General features: G+C 45.2%; 1 protein-coding gene across 4 annotated transcripts in view; it reads left to right on the forward strand.

The window, feature by feature from the left end:
- Nucleotides 1-5,929: 5,929 nt before the first annotated feature.
- DECR1 (2,4-dienoyl-CoA reductase 1) overlaps nucleotides 5,930-13,628 on the forward strand; it is a 275,997-nt gene continuing 268,298 nt past the window's right edge. For all 4 annotated transcript variants that reach the window (XM_074199932.1, XM_074199930.1, XM_074199934.1 and 1 more), the window contains exon 1: nucleotides 5,930-6,271. In XM_074199932.1, coding sequence (XP_074056033.1) covers nucleotides 5,945-6,271 — 327 coding nt within the window. In that variant the 5' untranslated portion in view covers nucleotides 5,930-5,944. The remainder of the gene's footprint in view (nucleotides 6,272-13,628) is intronic.

Genomic DNA, 13,628 nt, shown 5'->3' on the forward strand with positions numbered 1-13,628 from the left:
CGAGTGACGTTGCTTCCCGGTGTCGGCGTGCGCGCTCCCGGGAGCCAGCTCCCCTACGGATCCCGAGAGGGCCTTGAGGAGGCTTGTGGCTACCGCGCCTCCTAGTGGCGGGAGGAGGGACAGCAGCCTGGGCGGCCGACCAATCGGGTTGTTCTTTTTTTCCCGCCTCCCGTCACTTCCTGGGCGCCCTTCCAATTACGGAGCAGTCGGGGGCGGGGTTCCAGTCACAGCCGTGCACCTGCCGCACCCCTCCCCCCGCGGCTCCCCGCCGGGCACACAGTAGGTGTGAAGCCAGGCAGCGGTGAAGTCGCGTTCAGCTCCGCAGTTACGTGCGGTGCCCACCCCGCCTCAAGCCAGCAAAGGCAAAAACATGGGATCCTGGGGGGCCGATGCCGACCCTGGATTTTTGTTTATGGGGTTTTTTTTTGTGCACAGGGAAAAAAAAAATTAGAAATGTACCCCCTAGAGTAGGATGGAAGTCAGAACTGATGCTTCAAAATAAAAACTTTTGCCATAACGTTGAAATGTTGAATTTTCAGATTTAAAAAAAAATCATTTTCACTAATTTATGTTGGAGTACGAGATTTCTTAATTTGTAAAATGAGGGCATTGGAGTAGGTGACTTCCGAGGACACTTATTGTCGTTGTTATCTCTGCTGGGTAAATGCTGGAGGTGTGACCAACAAGAACACAAGATACTGTGCCGAGTTGAGATGAAAATTGCAGTTGTTTGTCTGTTTCTTAGTAACTGTGGAGATTTTGTACCAAAAATGCAGTACTGATTTAATAGGAAAACTAATTATAACTGACAATATTAATATCAAAAATTATATGATTACATGAATAGATGCAGAAAGTCTTTTCCATACCCATTCCTAAAAAAAATACTAGAAAGTATAGTGATAAGTGAAGCTTTCTTAATATGCTCAGTAGTATCTAAAACAAAAGCAAATGTCTCTAATGAGGATAAACTTCTATCAGAACCTAATAAGATCAGAAGTGAAGCAAAAAATCCAATATTACCACTATTATTCAGTATCATATTTGAAATGTCAGCTATAGCAATAAAACAAGGAAAAAAATTGAAGGAATAAAATAGGTAATGAATAAACAAAACTATGACTTTTTGCAGATGATATGATGGCATATTTAGAGAACTCTAGTTTTTCAGCTCCAGACTCCCTGCCCCCACATTTTTTTTCCATTAGAACATATTCTTTGAGAGTGGACACCATTTTTTACAAAGCTTTTACAAAAATGTTGGAAGTACTGAATACTTATATTTTATGATTTTAAAATTTTCTAAAAATGATGAATTTTAAATTGTAAAATTAACATGAAATTTAAATTTTAAAATTTTCTATACTCCCCTATACCCAAAACCCAACTGCTGCTCTTTGAGGCTGGAAGATTTGGTTTGCTTCCAAAGACATCAGATCTAGGGTTTCATATCATTATCTTATGACGCCAAAGAACACTGGAAGCTGCAAAACCCTGAAGAAAGGTTTACCCTTAGTGGAGAAAACGGTTACTGTTGGAAAAACTGTTCTTCAGTAGATAAATGTCCCTGATCTGAACGTGAGAATGAGTTTCCACTGACCTCCATTCTGCTCCATAGCCATGTACCTTCATGCCCTGGCCCTAGTCAATCAGTGGGGCTTCTTAACCAGATTGGTTTATAGACTCAATTCATACTGTTTTGGTGCTGTTTTCTAATTCAGCAATAACTATTTCTTATCCCCTTTTAACTTCATCTCCTTTAAGTATTATTTTAATACATAGACAAAATACATCTAAAGCTTGGATTAGAAAGGTTTGCATGTGTGTGACACCATCTACCTTTCTACTGGATCAGAGTAATTCTCATGTTTCTCTAGGTAACTCATCTTCAGCTTCTTAAAGGCTATGACTGTGACTTCTAATGTACTCATTGTTTTTTTTTTATTTTCTGTTTCTGTTTTTTTCAAGGCATTGGGATTAAGTGATATGCCCAAGGCCACACAGCTAGGTAATTATTAAGTGTCTGAGGCCAGATTTGAACTCAGGTACTCTTGACTCTAGGGCTGGTGCTCTGTCCACTGTACCACCTAGCTGCCCTCATTAATTTTTTAAAAATTAGATATTAAGAGTTTATTGTAGTGGATAGGATTTTGCTTATAATGACATGAATTGGGAAAGAAATCCTAATAATTTTTGTTTGTTTTGTTTTAATTTTTTAAATCAATATTTGTTTTCCAACTACATACAATGGTAATTTTTACCAATCTTTTTTTTTGCAAGGTTTTGAGTTTTACAATTTTTCTCTCTCCCTCCCCACCCTTCCCCCTCCCCCCTGGCAGAAAGCAATCTGATGTAGGTTTTACATTTGTAACCATACTATAAACATAGATCTATAATGAATGTGTTGTGAGAGAAAAATCAGATCCAAAAGGAAGAAAGAAAACATTAGAGAGAACAAAATGACATGGTACATAAGACAACTTTTACTTTTTTTTTATTTTTTAGGTTTTTTGCAATGCAACCGGGTTAAGTGGTTCACCCAAGGCCACATAACAAGGTAATTATTAAGTGTCTGAGGCCCAATTTGAATTTGGGTATTCCTGACTCCAGGGCCGGTGCTCTATCCACTGTGCCACTTAGCCACATAAGACAACTTTTAAAAGTTAAAGATAATAAACTTCTTTCTTCATTTAAACTCCACAGTTCCTTCTCTGGATAGGGATGGCATTTTCCATCACAAGTTCCTTCAAATTGGCTTTGATTATTATTGTACTCTTAAAATGAACAAGTCTATCATGGTTGATCATCAACTATATTGCTGTTATGGTATACAATGTTCTGGTTCTGCTCATTTCACTCAGCATCAATTCATGCAAGTCTTTCCAAGATTTTCAGAAATCCCATACCTCATGATTTCATATAGAAAAAAAAATAGCGTTTTATCACATAGAAATACAACAATTTGTTCATCCATCCTCCAATTTCCAATTCTTTGCCACCACAAAAAGAGCTGCTATGAATATTTTTGTACATGTGGGGAAATCCTTACAATTGTTAACAGAATTTTATTGAGACAGTCTCTAAACTGAAACAGAGCAGGCCAGAGATAGAGTGCCAATAATCAAGAAACAATTTAGTTAAATATTTTTACTGCAAGAAATAGATTTGCAAATTGAAATTTTCTCTATCTTGCTGCAGTGGAGGCAGAAATTATATAAATGATCATAAAGGGAAGGGGGGAGGGAAGGTGGATTATAGAACTGTTTTGGGGCTTGAGTGATTTTTCTCAGGATAAACTCATCAGTGCAGGGCAATATTAACAATCACAGCAGGTTTTGGGAGTTGTGACCATTCTGAGTTCTTTGGGAATAGTTAAGTTGATTATTTAGTCTCAGGGTTGCATTATTATTTTGCTTGGGTACAGAACATACTGATTCACTTCACTTAGCACAGGCAAATACAGGTCAGTGAAAGAATGCAAATTTGTTAGGATTAACAAAGTACTTCAGGCCGCTTTGTTTTCTCTGATCCCCAGCCAGAATCTGCCTGAGAACTAAAAAAAGAAATAATTATTACAAATAACAGTAAACATTGAACTCAAAAGATGATTAATTTACAGGGATGGTTTCAGGCTTTCATGATAAAAAGTAAGTTTGCTTCTTACTTTAACACTCTTCTTTTCATAGTTAACCCCTGGAAACAAGGTTTTTCAGAGCTTCAGAAAGTAAATTTTAGGTTACAATGTCATTTTGTGAAGCACTCTTGCCATCTAATGCACTAAAACTTTTGTGGCATTCCTACTCTTGTACTTACATTAGGATGTCCTGCTACTTTGATTAATTCAGAGACAGCATTTTTAACCATCTCAGGATTCCTCACATCACACTGGATTGCATGCACCTGTAAAAAAAAACCCGAAAGCTCAGCTTTATAAGATGACAACATGATATCATCCTAAATTAATAAGGGAAAAGGAGAATAGTATAGTGAAGAGGAGAACAATCTCCCTGGAAAGGACTGTGTTCCAGTCTTGCCTTTGACATACTGTCTCTTTTTTTTTTTTAACAATTAAATGCAAAGATAGTTTTCAGCATCTATTCTTTTGCAAACTTTTGAGTTCCATTTTTAATCACCTTCCTTCTTCTCCCCACTCCCCATGGCAGTGAACAATCTGGTATAAATTGGACATGTACAGTTGCCTTTAACATATTTCCATAATAATCATGTTGAGAAAAAATATCATTATTATCATTAAATTCATATCATATTAATCTATATGAAAACTAATTTTAACAAAGTATAAACATGATATGAATGTATTAAACTTAGGAACTGTTTTTAATGATGCTTTTTTCTTGGGGCAGCTAGGTGGTGCAGTGGATAGAGCACCGTCCCTGGAGTCAGGAGTACCTGAGTTCAAATCCTGTCTCAGACACTTAGTAATTTACCTAGCTGTGTGGCCTTGGGCAAGCCACTTAACCCCATTTGCCTTGCAAAAAACCTAAAAAAAAATTCATTTAATATGTATTAACTCCAGGAGGATTTCCTTATAAAATCAATTGTACCTACTATGTTTTGCAGACATTAAACTGTGTATCTGAAGAAACAGTAATGATGTCAAGATCACTACCTCTAGAAATATTGGAAATGTAGGAATTATCCCACATCCCACATGTGTGGAAAGCCAACCCAGGGTTCTGAGGCCATGGCAACCCTAGGACAAAACCAAATGAGAAAGATTTAGCAGAATGGGTAAACAGATCATCTTGAAGGAAGGTTTGAAGTGCCACCTCAGATCCATCCTAGCTTTTTAATCCTGGGCAAGTCCTGACATCATTACTGTCTAATCAGAACCAAGTGTTTCAGACTGAAATTTCCCTAGAGTTTTGTTTTGTTTTGTTTTGAAAAGCAGTGCACTTCAACTTCTGGAAGGGACTTTGAAAACCTTTCTTTTGTTCTAAGGAAGTTTAAGTCAGGATCCAATTTCTCATAAGAGTTTTGATTCTTTCAGAGTAGTATATAGGCCTTATTTTTACTTGTTCCCTTGACTGTTTGATTCAATCAAGCTGATAAATGTGGCATGAACAACGAAACCCCTCCCTTGCATATGGTGCAATCAGCTTTGGCAAAGATTTATTGGAAAAGGTAAAAGGTATGAGATATTTAAAATTTTTAAGTTTTAGGGAAGTTGAACACCATTACATGGTGTCATGGAATCCAAGGTCCAGTCTTTATCCTCTTTCTGATGAATCATTTTGAAGTTACTACTGCATGTACTTATGATTTTATTTATATTTATCTCATTGAGAGACAAGTAGCTTGTTTGGTCAAAAAAGTGGCAGTCAAGGAAGCAGCTAGGTGGTGCTGTGGATAGAGCACAGGCCCTGGAGTCAGGAGGATCTGAGTTCAAATCTGCCCTCAGATACTGAATAACTACCTAGCTGCCACTGAACTCCATTTGTCTTGCAAAAAACCTAAAAAACAGCGGTAGTCAATCAGGCAGGAAACTTGAGATACCTGCGATAGGCCAGGCATCTTGTTAAGGGCTGGGGGGCATAAAAAGAGTCAAAAGGCAGACTACCTTCAGGGAGTTCACAAACGTGAATGGAAGAGACCAGCAAAAAAATAAACTAAGAGAAGGCACTAGAATTAAGTGGGTTGGGAAGGGTTTTATGTAGAAGATCGGATTTTAATTTTTTTTGTTTTTTTTGCAAGGCAAAGATTGCTCAAGGCCACACTGCTGAGTGTCTGAGGCTGAACTTGAACTCGGGTCCTCCTGACTCCAGGGCCGGTGCTCTCTGCCCTTGGCACGGCCGGTCGGTGCCCCCGGACCCCCGAGGCCTCGCCCGCCTCGCCAGGTGTGTGCCTGGCCCCGCGTCCCGCCCCGGCGGCACGGGGGGCGTTTTGCCCCTCATCCCGGTCTGCTGAACCCGAGGCGCGGGCCATGTCCCGGGTCGCCCAGGCCCTGCCAGCCGGGCACCGGCGCGGCTCCGGGGCCGCCCCGCGAGGCCCCCGCCCTCGGGCGCCCCAAAGGCCTCGCTGGCCGGAGCGGGAGAAGCACAGGCCGGAGAGAAGCCGGTTCCGGAGCCCCGGGGGGAGTCGGGGGCACCCGGGGGCACCGGGGCAAAGGCGAGGCGCCCGCCCCGCCCGGCCGCCCCGCCCCGGCCCGGCCCACGAGCTGCGGCCAAGTTCCGGACCGAAGGCCATGGCGCTGCAGGCCGGCCGCGTCGGGCCCGGGGCCCTCCGGGCGCTCCGCTCCCCGGCTCCGCGGGTAAGGCCGGCCGCCCGGGCCGGGCGGGAGGAGGCGCCGGGCCGCCGGGGCCCGGGCCGGGCAGGAGGAGGCGCCGGGCCGCTGGGGCCGGGGCCGGGGCCGGGCGGGAGGAGGCGCCGGGCCGCTGGGGCCGGGGCCGGGGCCGGGCGGGAGGAGGCGCCGGGCCGCCGGGGCCCGGGCCGGGCGGGAGGAGGCGCCGGGCCGCCGGGGCCCGGGCCGGGCGGGAGGAGGCGCCGGGCCGCCCGCCGCCCAGTGCGTCCGGGGCTGGCCGCGCTGCGGGCCCCGAGCCGGAACCGGGCCCAAGGGCGCCCCGCCCCCCCCCGCAGGCGCTGCCCCCCCCCCGCAGGCGCTGCCCCCCCCCCGCAGGCGCTGCCTCCCGCCCCCGCAGGCGCTGCCCCCCCGCAGGCGCTGCCCCCCCGCCCCCGCAGGCGCTGCCCCCCGCCCCCGCAGGCGCTGCCCCCCCGCCCTGCCCCCAGGCGCTGCCCCCCCCCGCAGGCGCTGCCCCCCCCCCGCAGGCGCTGCCCCCCCCCGCAGGCGCTGCCTCCCGCCCCCGCACCCCCCCGCCCCCCGCAGGCGCTGCTCCCCCCCCCCCCCGCACTGCCCCCCCCGCAGGCGCTGCCTCCCGCCCCCGCACCCCCCCCGCCCCCGCAGGCGCTGCTCCCCCCCCCCCGCACTGCCCCCCCCCCGCAGGCGCTGCCCCCCCCGCAGGCGCTGCCCCCCCCCCGCACCCCCCCCGCCCCCCGCCCCCGCACCCCCCCCGCCCCCGCAGGCGCTGCTCCCCCCCCCCCGCAGGCGCTGCCCCCCCCCCCAGGCGCTGCCCCCCCCCCGCAGGCGCTGCCCCCCCCCCGCAGGCGCTGCCCCCCCGCAGGCGCTGCCTCCCGCCCCCGCAGGCGCTGCCCCCCGCAGGCGCTGCCCTCCGCCCCCCGCGCTGCCCCCCGCAGGCGCTGCCCTCCGCCCCCGCGCTGCCCCCCCCGCAGGCGCTGCCCCCCGCCCCCGCGCTGCCCCCCCCGCAGGCGCTGCCCCCCGCCCCCGCGCTGCCCCCCGCAGGCGCTGTCCCCCCCCGCAGGCCCCCGCACCCCCCCCGCCCCCGCAGGCGCTGCCCCCCCGCCGGCGCTGCCCCCCCCCCCCCGCACTGCCCCCCCCCCCGCAGGCGCTGCCCCCCGCCCCCCCCAGAGCCCCGGACACGCAGACACCTGCCCCGGGCGGAGCCCCCGAGCCGGCTGGGCCGCGGCGGGATCGGGGCGAACTAGAGAACAGACGCTTCCTTTGGGGCCACCTAAATCCACCAAGCCGGGCCGCGGGGCTAACCGGGCCCCTGAGCTGGGCTTTGACCTCGGGTCCCCCGGGGCCAGCGCCCCCGCGCCCCCCGCGAGTACTCTCACCCCCTGTGAGGCGGGCGGCGTTGGGCACCCACGAAACGGGCCCCCGGGGAGGAGTGCGGCGCGGGGGCGGGCCCCGGGTGAGGCCGCTGCCGGGGCCTTCACCCCGAGCCCGAGGACAGGCCTACGCAGCCCAGCCTGGGCTCCCGGGGCCGCGCGGCCCCCTTGTACGGGCGGCTCCTTTCCCCGGCCCCCCGCGCCTCTCCGCGGCTGCTGGAACACTTGGCGGTTTTTATCTAATTAAATAAGACGGCTTTTGGTTTTTCCACAAGATTTATTATTGTTTGCTCTCAAAATTTTGGGAATGCAAAGAATTAAGTCGATTTGTTTAGTTTACAGGCAAAGGACAAAATGAACTCTGTAAATAGGGGAAAAGGCAAGTCACCCAAATCACTTAGCACAGCTCTGCAGTCTGCTTCATGAAGATACTGGTTTTTATAGGCTGGTAGTTACAGAGCGGGAAGGGGCTTCAGAAACCATCTAGTCAAACCTGGTCATTTTACCGATGAGGAGACTGAGGTTCAGGGTGGCTAATTGAACTGTTCGAGATCATACCGGGAGGTATTCTTTTCACTGTGTCATCCCGCCTCCCTAACAATGATTTACAAAGTGCATTACACACTTTCCCTCATTTTAGCCTCTCATGCACCCTGAGAGATAGTTGCTGTGACCCCATGTTTATAGAATATGAATAAAGAGATTGATGACTTTCCTAAGGTCAAAAAGCGTGAGGTAAACCAAGAGTCAAAATTTTCCAGGCTCTGATTGCACCATATCATCACACAGATAAAAAGTTCATGCTCTGAGGGTTTAGTTTCTGAAGCATGCAAATTGAAAAATTTCTGGTTTAAAAAAATTACCCTCTTTCTGTACTACTTCATCAAGGTGAAGAGCCTCTCTCCAAGGTTAGTACAACGTTGTGGTAAGTGGCAAACTGGATCCATAACTCTGAGATTGGGATTGGCTTGAAGGTATGCAGCTGTTGAGACATTAGGAGAAGGAGGGAGGGAAGATTTATGTTTCCCATTTCTGACTTCCTCAGATGGCAGAGGTTATTAATTGGAATGGGGAAAGCAAAGTAGGAGAGTAGGAGTTAGAAGCATGTAACTGCAGGTTCAGTTCATTTCAATAAATATTTATTATATTTCTGCTATGGACTAGACATGGTTTTAGGCTGGGAGCTTTAACCTGAGGTCCCTGAACTTGTCCATTTTAGAATACCAGTTATGAAAGCCTGCTTATTCTTACTAAAATCCTCATAGAGAAAGCCTTCAATTTTGGTACAGATGACTCTTAGATTTTACATGAGAAAGTACATAAATAACTCAGTAGTTGTTGATATTCTCTCAATCGCCTTTTTTAAGCCAATCCCAATCTCAGAGTTATGGATCCAGTTTGCCACCTACCACAAAGTTGTTCTAACCTTGGAGAGAGGCTCTTCACCTTGATGTAGTACAGAAAGAGGGTAATTTTTTTAAACCAGGAATTTTTCAATTTGTATGCTTCAGAAACTAAACCCTCAGAGCATGAATTTTTTTAACTTTGCTATGATATGGTATATTTTTTCTACCCCTTATTATCTTTCCCTACTTATGGTACTGCACCTATTAATCCCTCAGTGTCCCATAATTTTATCATGTCCAGTCCAAATCTTTCCTATGTACACTTGGTTCAGTCTGGTTGCTTCTTTTTGTTCTGTTCCTTTCATTACCTTGTCCACAAATACATCTTGGGACTGTGATGTGCTGGCTCACCCTCTTTGAGGATGAAAATGAATTGTAGCAATACTTTTTTTAGAATGTTTCCATTTTTTTTTTTACTGTTTGTAGTCTTCCTTATATTTCTTTTTACATCTTATACCTTATTCCCACCACATACCCTGATTCAGTGACTGCCCACCTTGCTGTTCCAGAAGTAAGACACCTCATCTCATAACTCTGGACATTTTCTGTCATTGTTTCCCATGCCTGGAATATTCTCTCTCTCCTCATCTCTGCCCATTGCCTTCCCTGGCTACCTTTAAGGTCCAACAGCAACAACAACAACAAAAAAATCTCATCTTCTCCAGGAAGCTTTACCCAAGCCTTCTTAATTTCTAGAATCTTCTGTCTCTTAATTATTTCCTGTTTATCCTGTACATAGCTTGTTTGTATGTATTTGTTTGCTTGTGGTCTCTCCCATTAAATTTGTAAACTTCTTGAGATTCTGTATTGTCTTTGCTTCTTGGCTGACAGAACAGAAGGTGTCAATGAAATAAATAAATTGTATATGGAAGCACTTTTTAAACTTTTCAGTGCTACATAAATATGTTATTATTGCTAACAATTTTCTCTTAATCCCCTCCTCCTCCACTTGCCTTCCAAATCCATACCACACAAATAGAAATCCATGGTAGGGCTGGCTGTTGGTATAGTAGGACAGGATTTTCCATTTTTACTAAATAATGACAGTTGCCAGCCTACACACTAACTCACTGATTCATCATCTTAATGTCATAGTTTAGGGAGGCAGTTTGCAGTCTTTAAGCAAAATTGCCATTTCTGTAGAAGTAGTTTATTGTAGGTTGCTCAGCTTATCTTGCCTAGGCAAAAATGGGAGAGACAAATAAATTTCTTTATCAGCAGAAAAGTAAAAGAAGTAATAGTCCACTTGTACTTTTGCATTACACATTGGCAAATTCATGTTCCAAATTTTAACAACTTTTTCAGCTTAGTTTTTAAGGTTTCAGGGAGCTTATATTTTGTTCGTGGGAACATGAACTTTTTTATGGGTAGATATGGTGATGCAGGTTCAACTTGGGAACATGTAGTTGGTTTGCTTCAGAGATAATATCTATTTTTTTGTCTAGAACAGTTTTAAAGTCTAATAAAGAATGTACAAAAGTATTACAATTGCATTTCTGCCTTCTTCACTAATCACGATAAAAACAAATTTAAATAATGCTCACAACAGCCCTATTAGAGTAGATTGTTTAAAAATTATTGATCCCATTTTAAAGATTAGAAGAGGTCTAACCTGGAAACTATGAGTTCAAGAAAATCTGTGGTCTGGCAATTGGAAGTGATAGTACAGTCCATCAGAGATGGTTGTAGCTGCCCATCAGTTAGAAGGTGACTCAGCAGGAACCCAGAGAGGAGCCCACCCCAGAGCAATGCAGCATCTGAAATGATGCTTAACAGATGATTAACCCAACTGCAGTTTTGTTCAGCAAGAGCCAGGGCAGCCCTGAATCCTCCCCTTCCTTGACACCTTACAAAAGTTAGCAGTGATTTGGGGGATTTTTTTTCTGTCTTATTTTTCTTTCTCATTTATTTTCCCACCTACTTCCAAACTATTTTCCAACTAACAGTGATTTTCACAAGGATCTCCCAATTAATAATGTCAGACCCAGGATTTGGATTCCTGTTTTCTCTCATTGTTGCTCAGTCATTCCAGTTGTGTCCAACTCTTCATTACCCCATTTGCACTTTTCTTGTCAAAGATATCAAAACATTTTTGCCATTTTGTCCTCTGTTCCAACTCTCATACCAGTGTTCATTCTTCTATACCACATTCTTTCAAAAATTAAATATTGTGCAAAACCTGTATATGTGAAACATTACATATGCTATCGGATTGGATTATATGTGGGTTAGTTTTGCTGAATGGATTATTTTTTTAAGCTCCTTTTATCCATTTATTAAAAAATGACTTATGGGGGGAAGGGATATATTTGGAAACAAAATTGATAGAAAAATAAAAGATTTCAATAGAAATTAAAATTGAGGGCGGTGGCTAGGTGGCATAGTGGATAAAGCGCTGGCCTTGGAATCAGGAGTACCTGGGTTCAAATCCAGTCTCAGACACTTAATAATTACCTAGCTGTGTGGCCTTGGGCAAGCCACTTTAACCCCATTTGCCTTGCAAAAAAAAAAAAAGAAATTTAAATTGACAGAAAAGATTTAGTATTTCTTGGAGCAGAACTATAATAATAAAATTGGCATATTTGGGATATGTTTTCATTCTTGATAGAAACATTAGGCCTTTTTTTTTTTTTTTTTTGTAAAACCCCAAGAAGCAAAATTTTAGAAAAGGTAGCATAGAGGAGTAGAAGAACAAATATTGTCTATGGAGTCAGGAAATACCTGGGTTGAAATTCTGCCTCTGCTGATACTTACTAGTTGGTGTCCATGGGTGAATTACTTAATTTTTCTGAAATCCTGTTTTCTGACCTGTAAAATCTACAGGCTAATGATGCCTGTAGCACTAATCACAATTTCATATATCATATACCATATATATATATATATTTATATTACTAATCATATTATCACCCCATCCCATCTGGAATTACTGCCCAACTAGTCATTTGCAGTTACAGGTTGGGGATCCCAGAGGACAGCTGATTACTTTCTTTCTGAGTTCTATTAAATAACCTTGAAGGTATAGTAAGGTTTCTTTCCTTCAGGCCCCCTCCAGTATTCTTCCTATTAAATTTTGTAAGAATTTACTAAAAAGGCATGGTTAACTGTTGGTAGAAGCCATTCCCCCCAAACAAAGGACACACTCACCTGTTGCATACATAAGATACACAGGTAATCTTTTAAGTATAATAAATAAAATAAGTATATATATATATAGAATATAAATGTAGTATAATAGATATAATTATAATGAAGTGGGGAAGCATATAGCCCAAGAAGCCCTTTATTGAGTCCTCATGAAGTTCTTTTGACCTGTAGCATTCTGTTGGCAGGGTCACCAACTGCTGGGCTAGGTCTTTATTGCTGTTGCTGTCTTCTTCATCCACCTTCTACTCAGGTCTCAAAGAAGGGAAGATACTGGACCAATTCCTTATGGAACAACATTGCCGCTAGCCTAAGCCAACCATTTTGCTACCTTATCCTTCCAGATCTTGCTTTGCCTACCAAATTACTGCCCAGGAACATCTATCTCTAGACTGCTGCAGGATTATGTTCTAATTTCCATGGCTATTTGCTACCACCTCTTTGGACATTGCAGTCCATTCCAGTTGGCAGTGGGACCTCTGATGGACTCTGCGCACCTCCTGAGCTCATGCAGTTTCCTAGATCCTTGCATCTTTGAAACCTCATCTTCCATCTCATTCCCCGATGATCAGGAAAGAATGAACACAAAAGAAATAGGGAATACCATGTGCCATGGATGCATGGTGGCCAGATGGGAAATGTAGTTAGCTACCCCCTTCCCTACCCAACAGCTCAACTTGGGCCTCCTCATTGGAAGCTGCCAAGCAAAAAGGCTGAGAGTTGTCCCATCAGTCTCACCTTTTGTGTGTATATTCTGTTCTTGCTCAGTCCCTCCTAAGTCACTGATTCTTCTGGTTCTAAGACTGAGTAGAGTGTTTTTTATCCTCACACAGTACCAATCCCTGACTTGTCATGGCCTGCCAAAGTTGGGCATATTTGCATCTGTAGGTAGTGATGAAGATCAAATGAAATTATAGATATCAAGTGTACTCAAACCTTACTGTGTCACATAAATACTTGCTATTACTACTTTTTCATAATGAACCCACTGTCCACCTACTTGGGGGTGCAGGGCAGGGCCAGGGCAGGAGTTGAGAAGTGCTAGCTTCTGTACTATTTCTTTCCCTTTCCCTCTTTAAAACTTTGTGTCTGGGTATAGCCCCTGGAGGCCTCAAATTGCTTTGTGTAAAGCAGGGTGCTGTTATTTCATTTCAGCATTGCCAGCAATGGATTTTTCAGCATTTTTATCCATTGTATTTTTGTTTCTCCTTTCCCTGGCTTTACTGTCTCCTTAATAGGAGAAGGTTGCATCTCTCCAATGCTCTAAACTGCTTTGCAAGTGGGGATAAAATGAAGCTTGTGATTGGGTTGTTATTAAGATACCTATTTTGTAGTCTCTGAATGCATAGTCTAGGGCATGTTAATGACAGCAGATGGGATTTGGAATCAGAAGACTTTGAATCTCAGTTATGTAATTTACTTTGACCTCAT

This window comes from Macrotis lagotis, chromosome X (assembly GCF_037893015.1).
Source record: "Macrotis lagotis isolate mMagLag1 chromosome X, bilby.v1.9.chrom.fasta, whole genome shotgun sequence".
Taxonomy (NCBI): domain Eukaryota; kingdom Metazoa; phylum Chordata; class Mammalia; order Peramelemorphia; family Peramelidae; genus Macrotis; species Macrotis lagotis.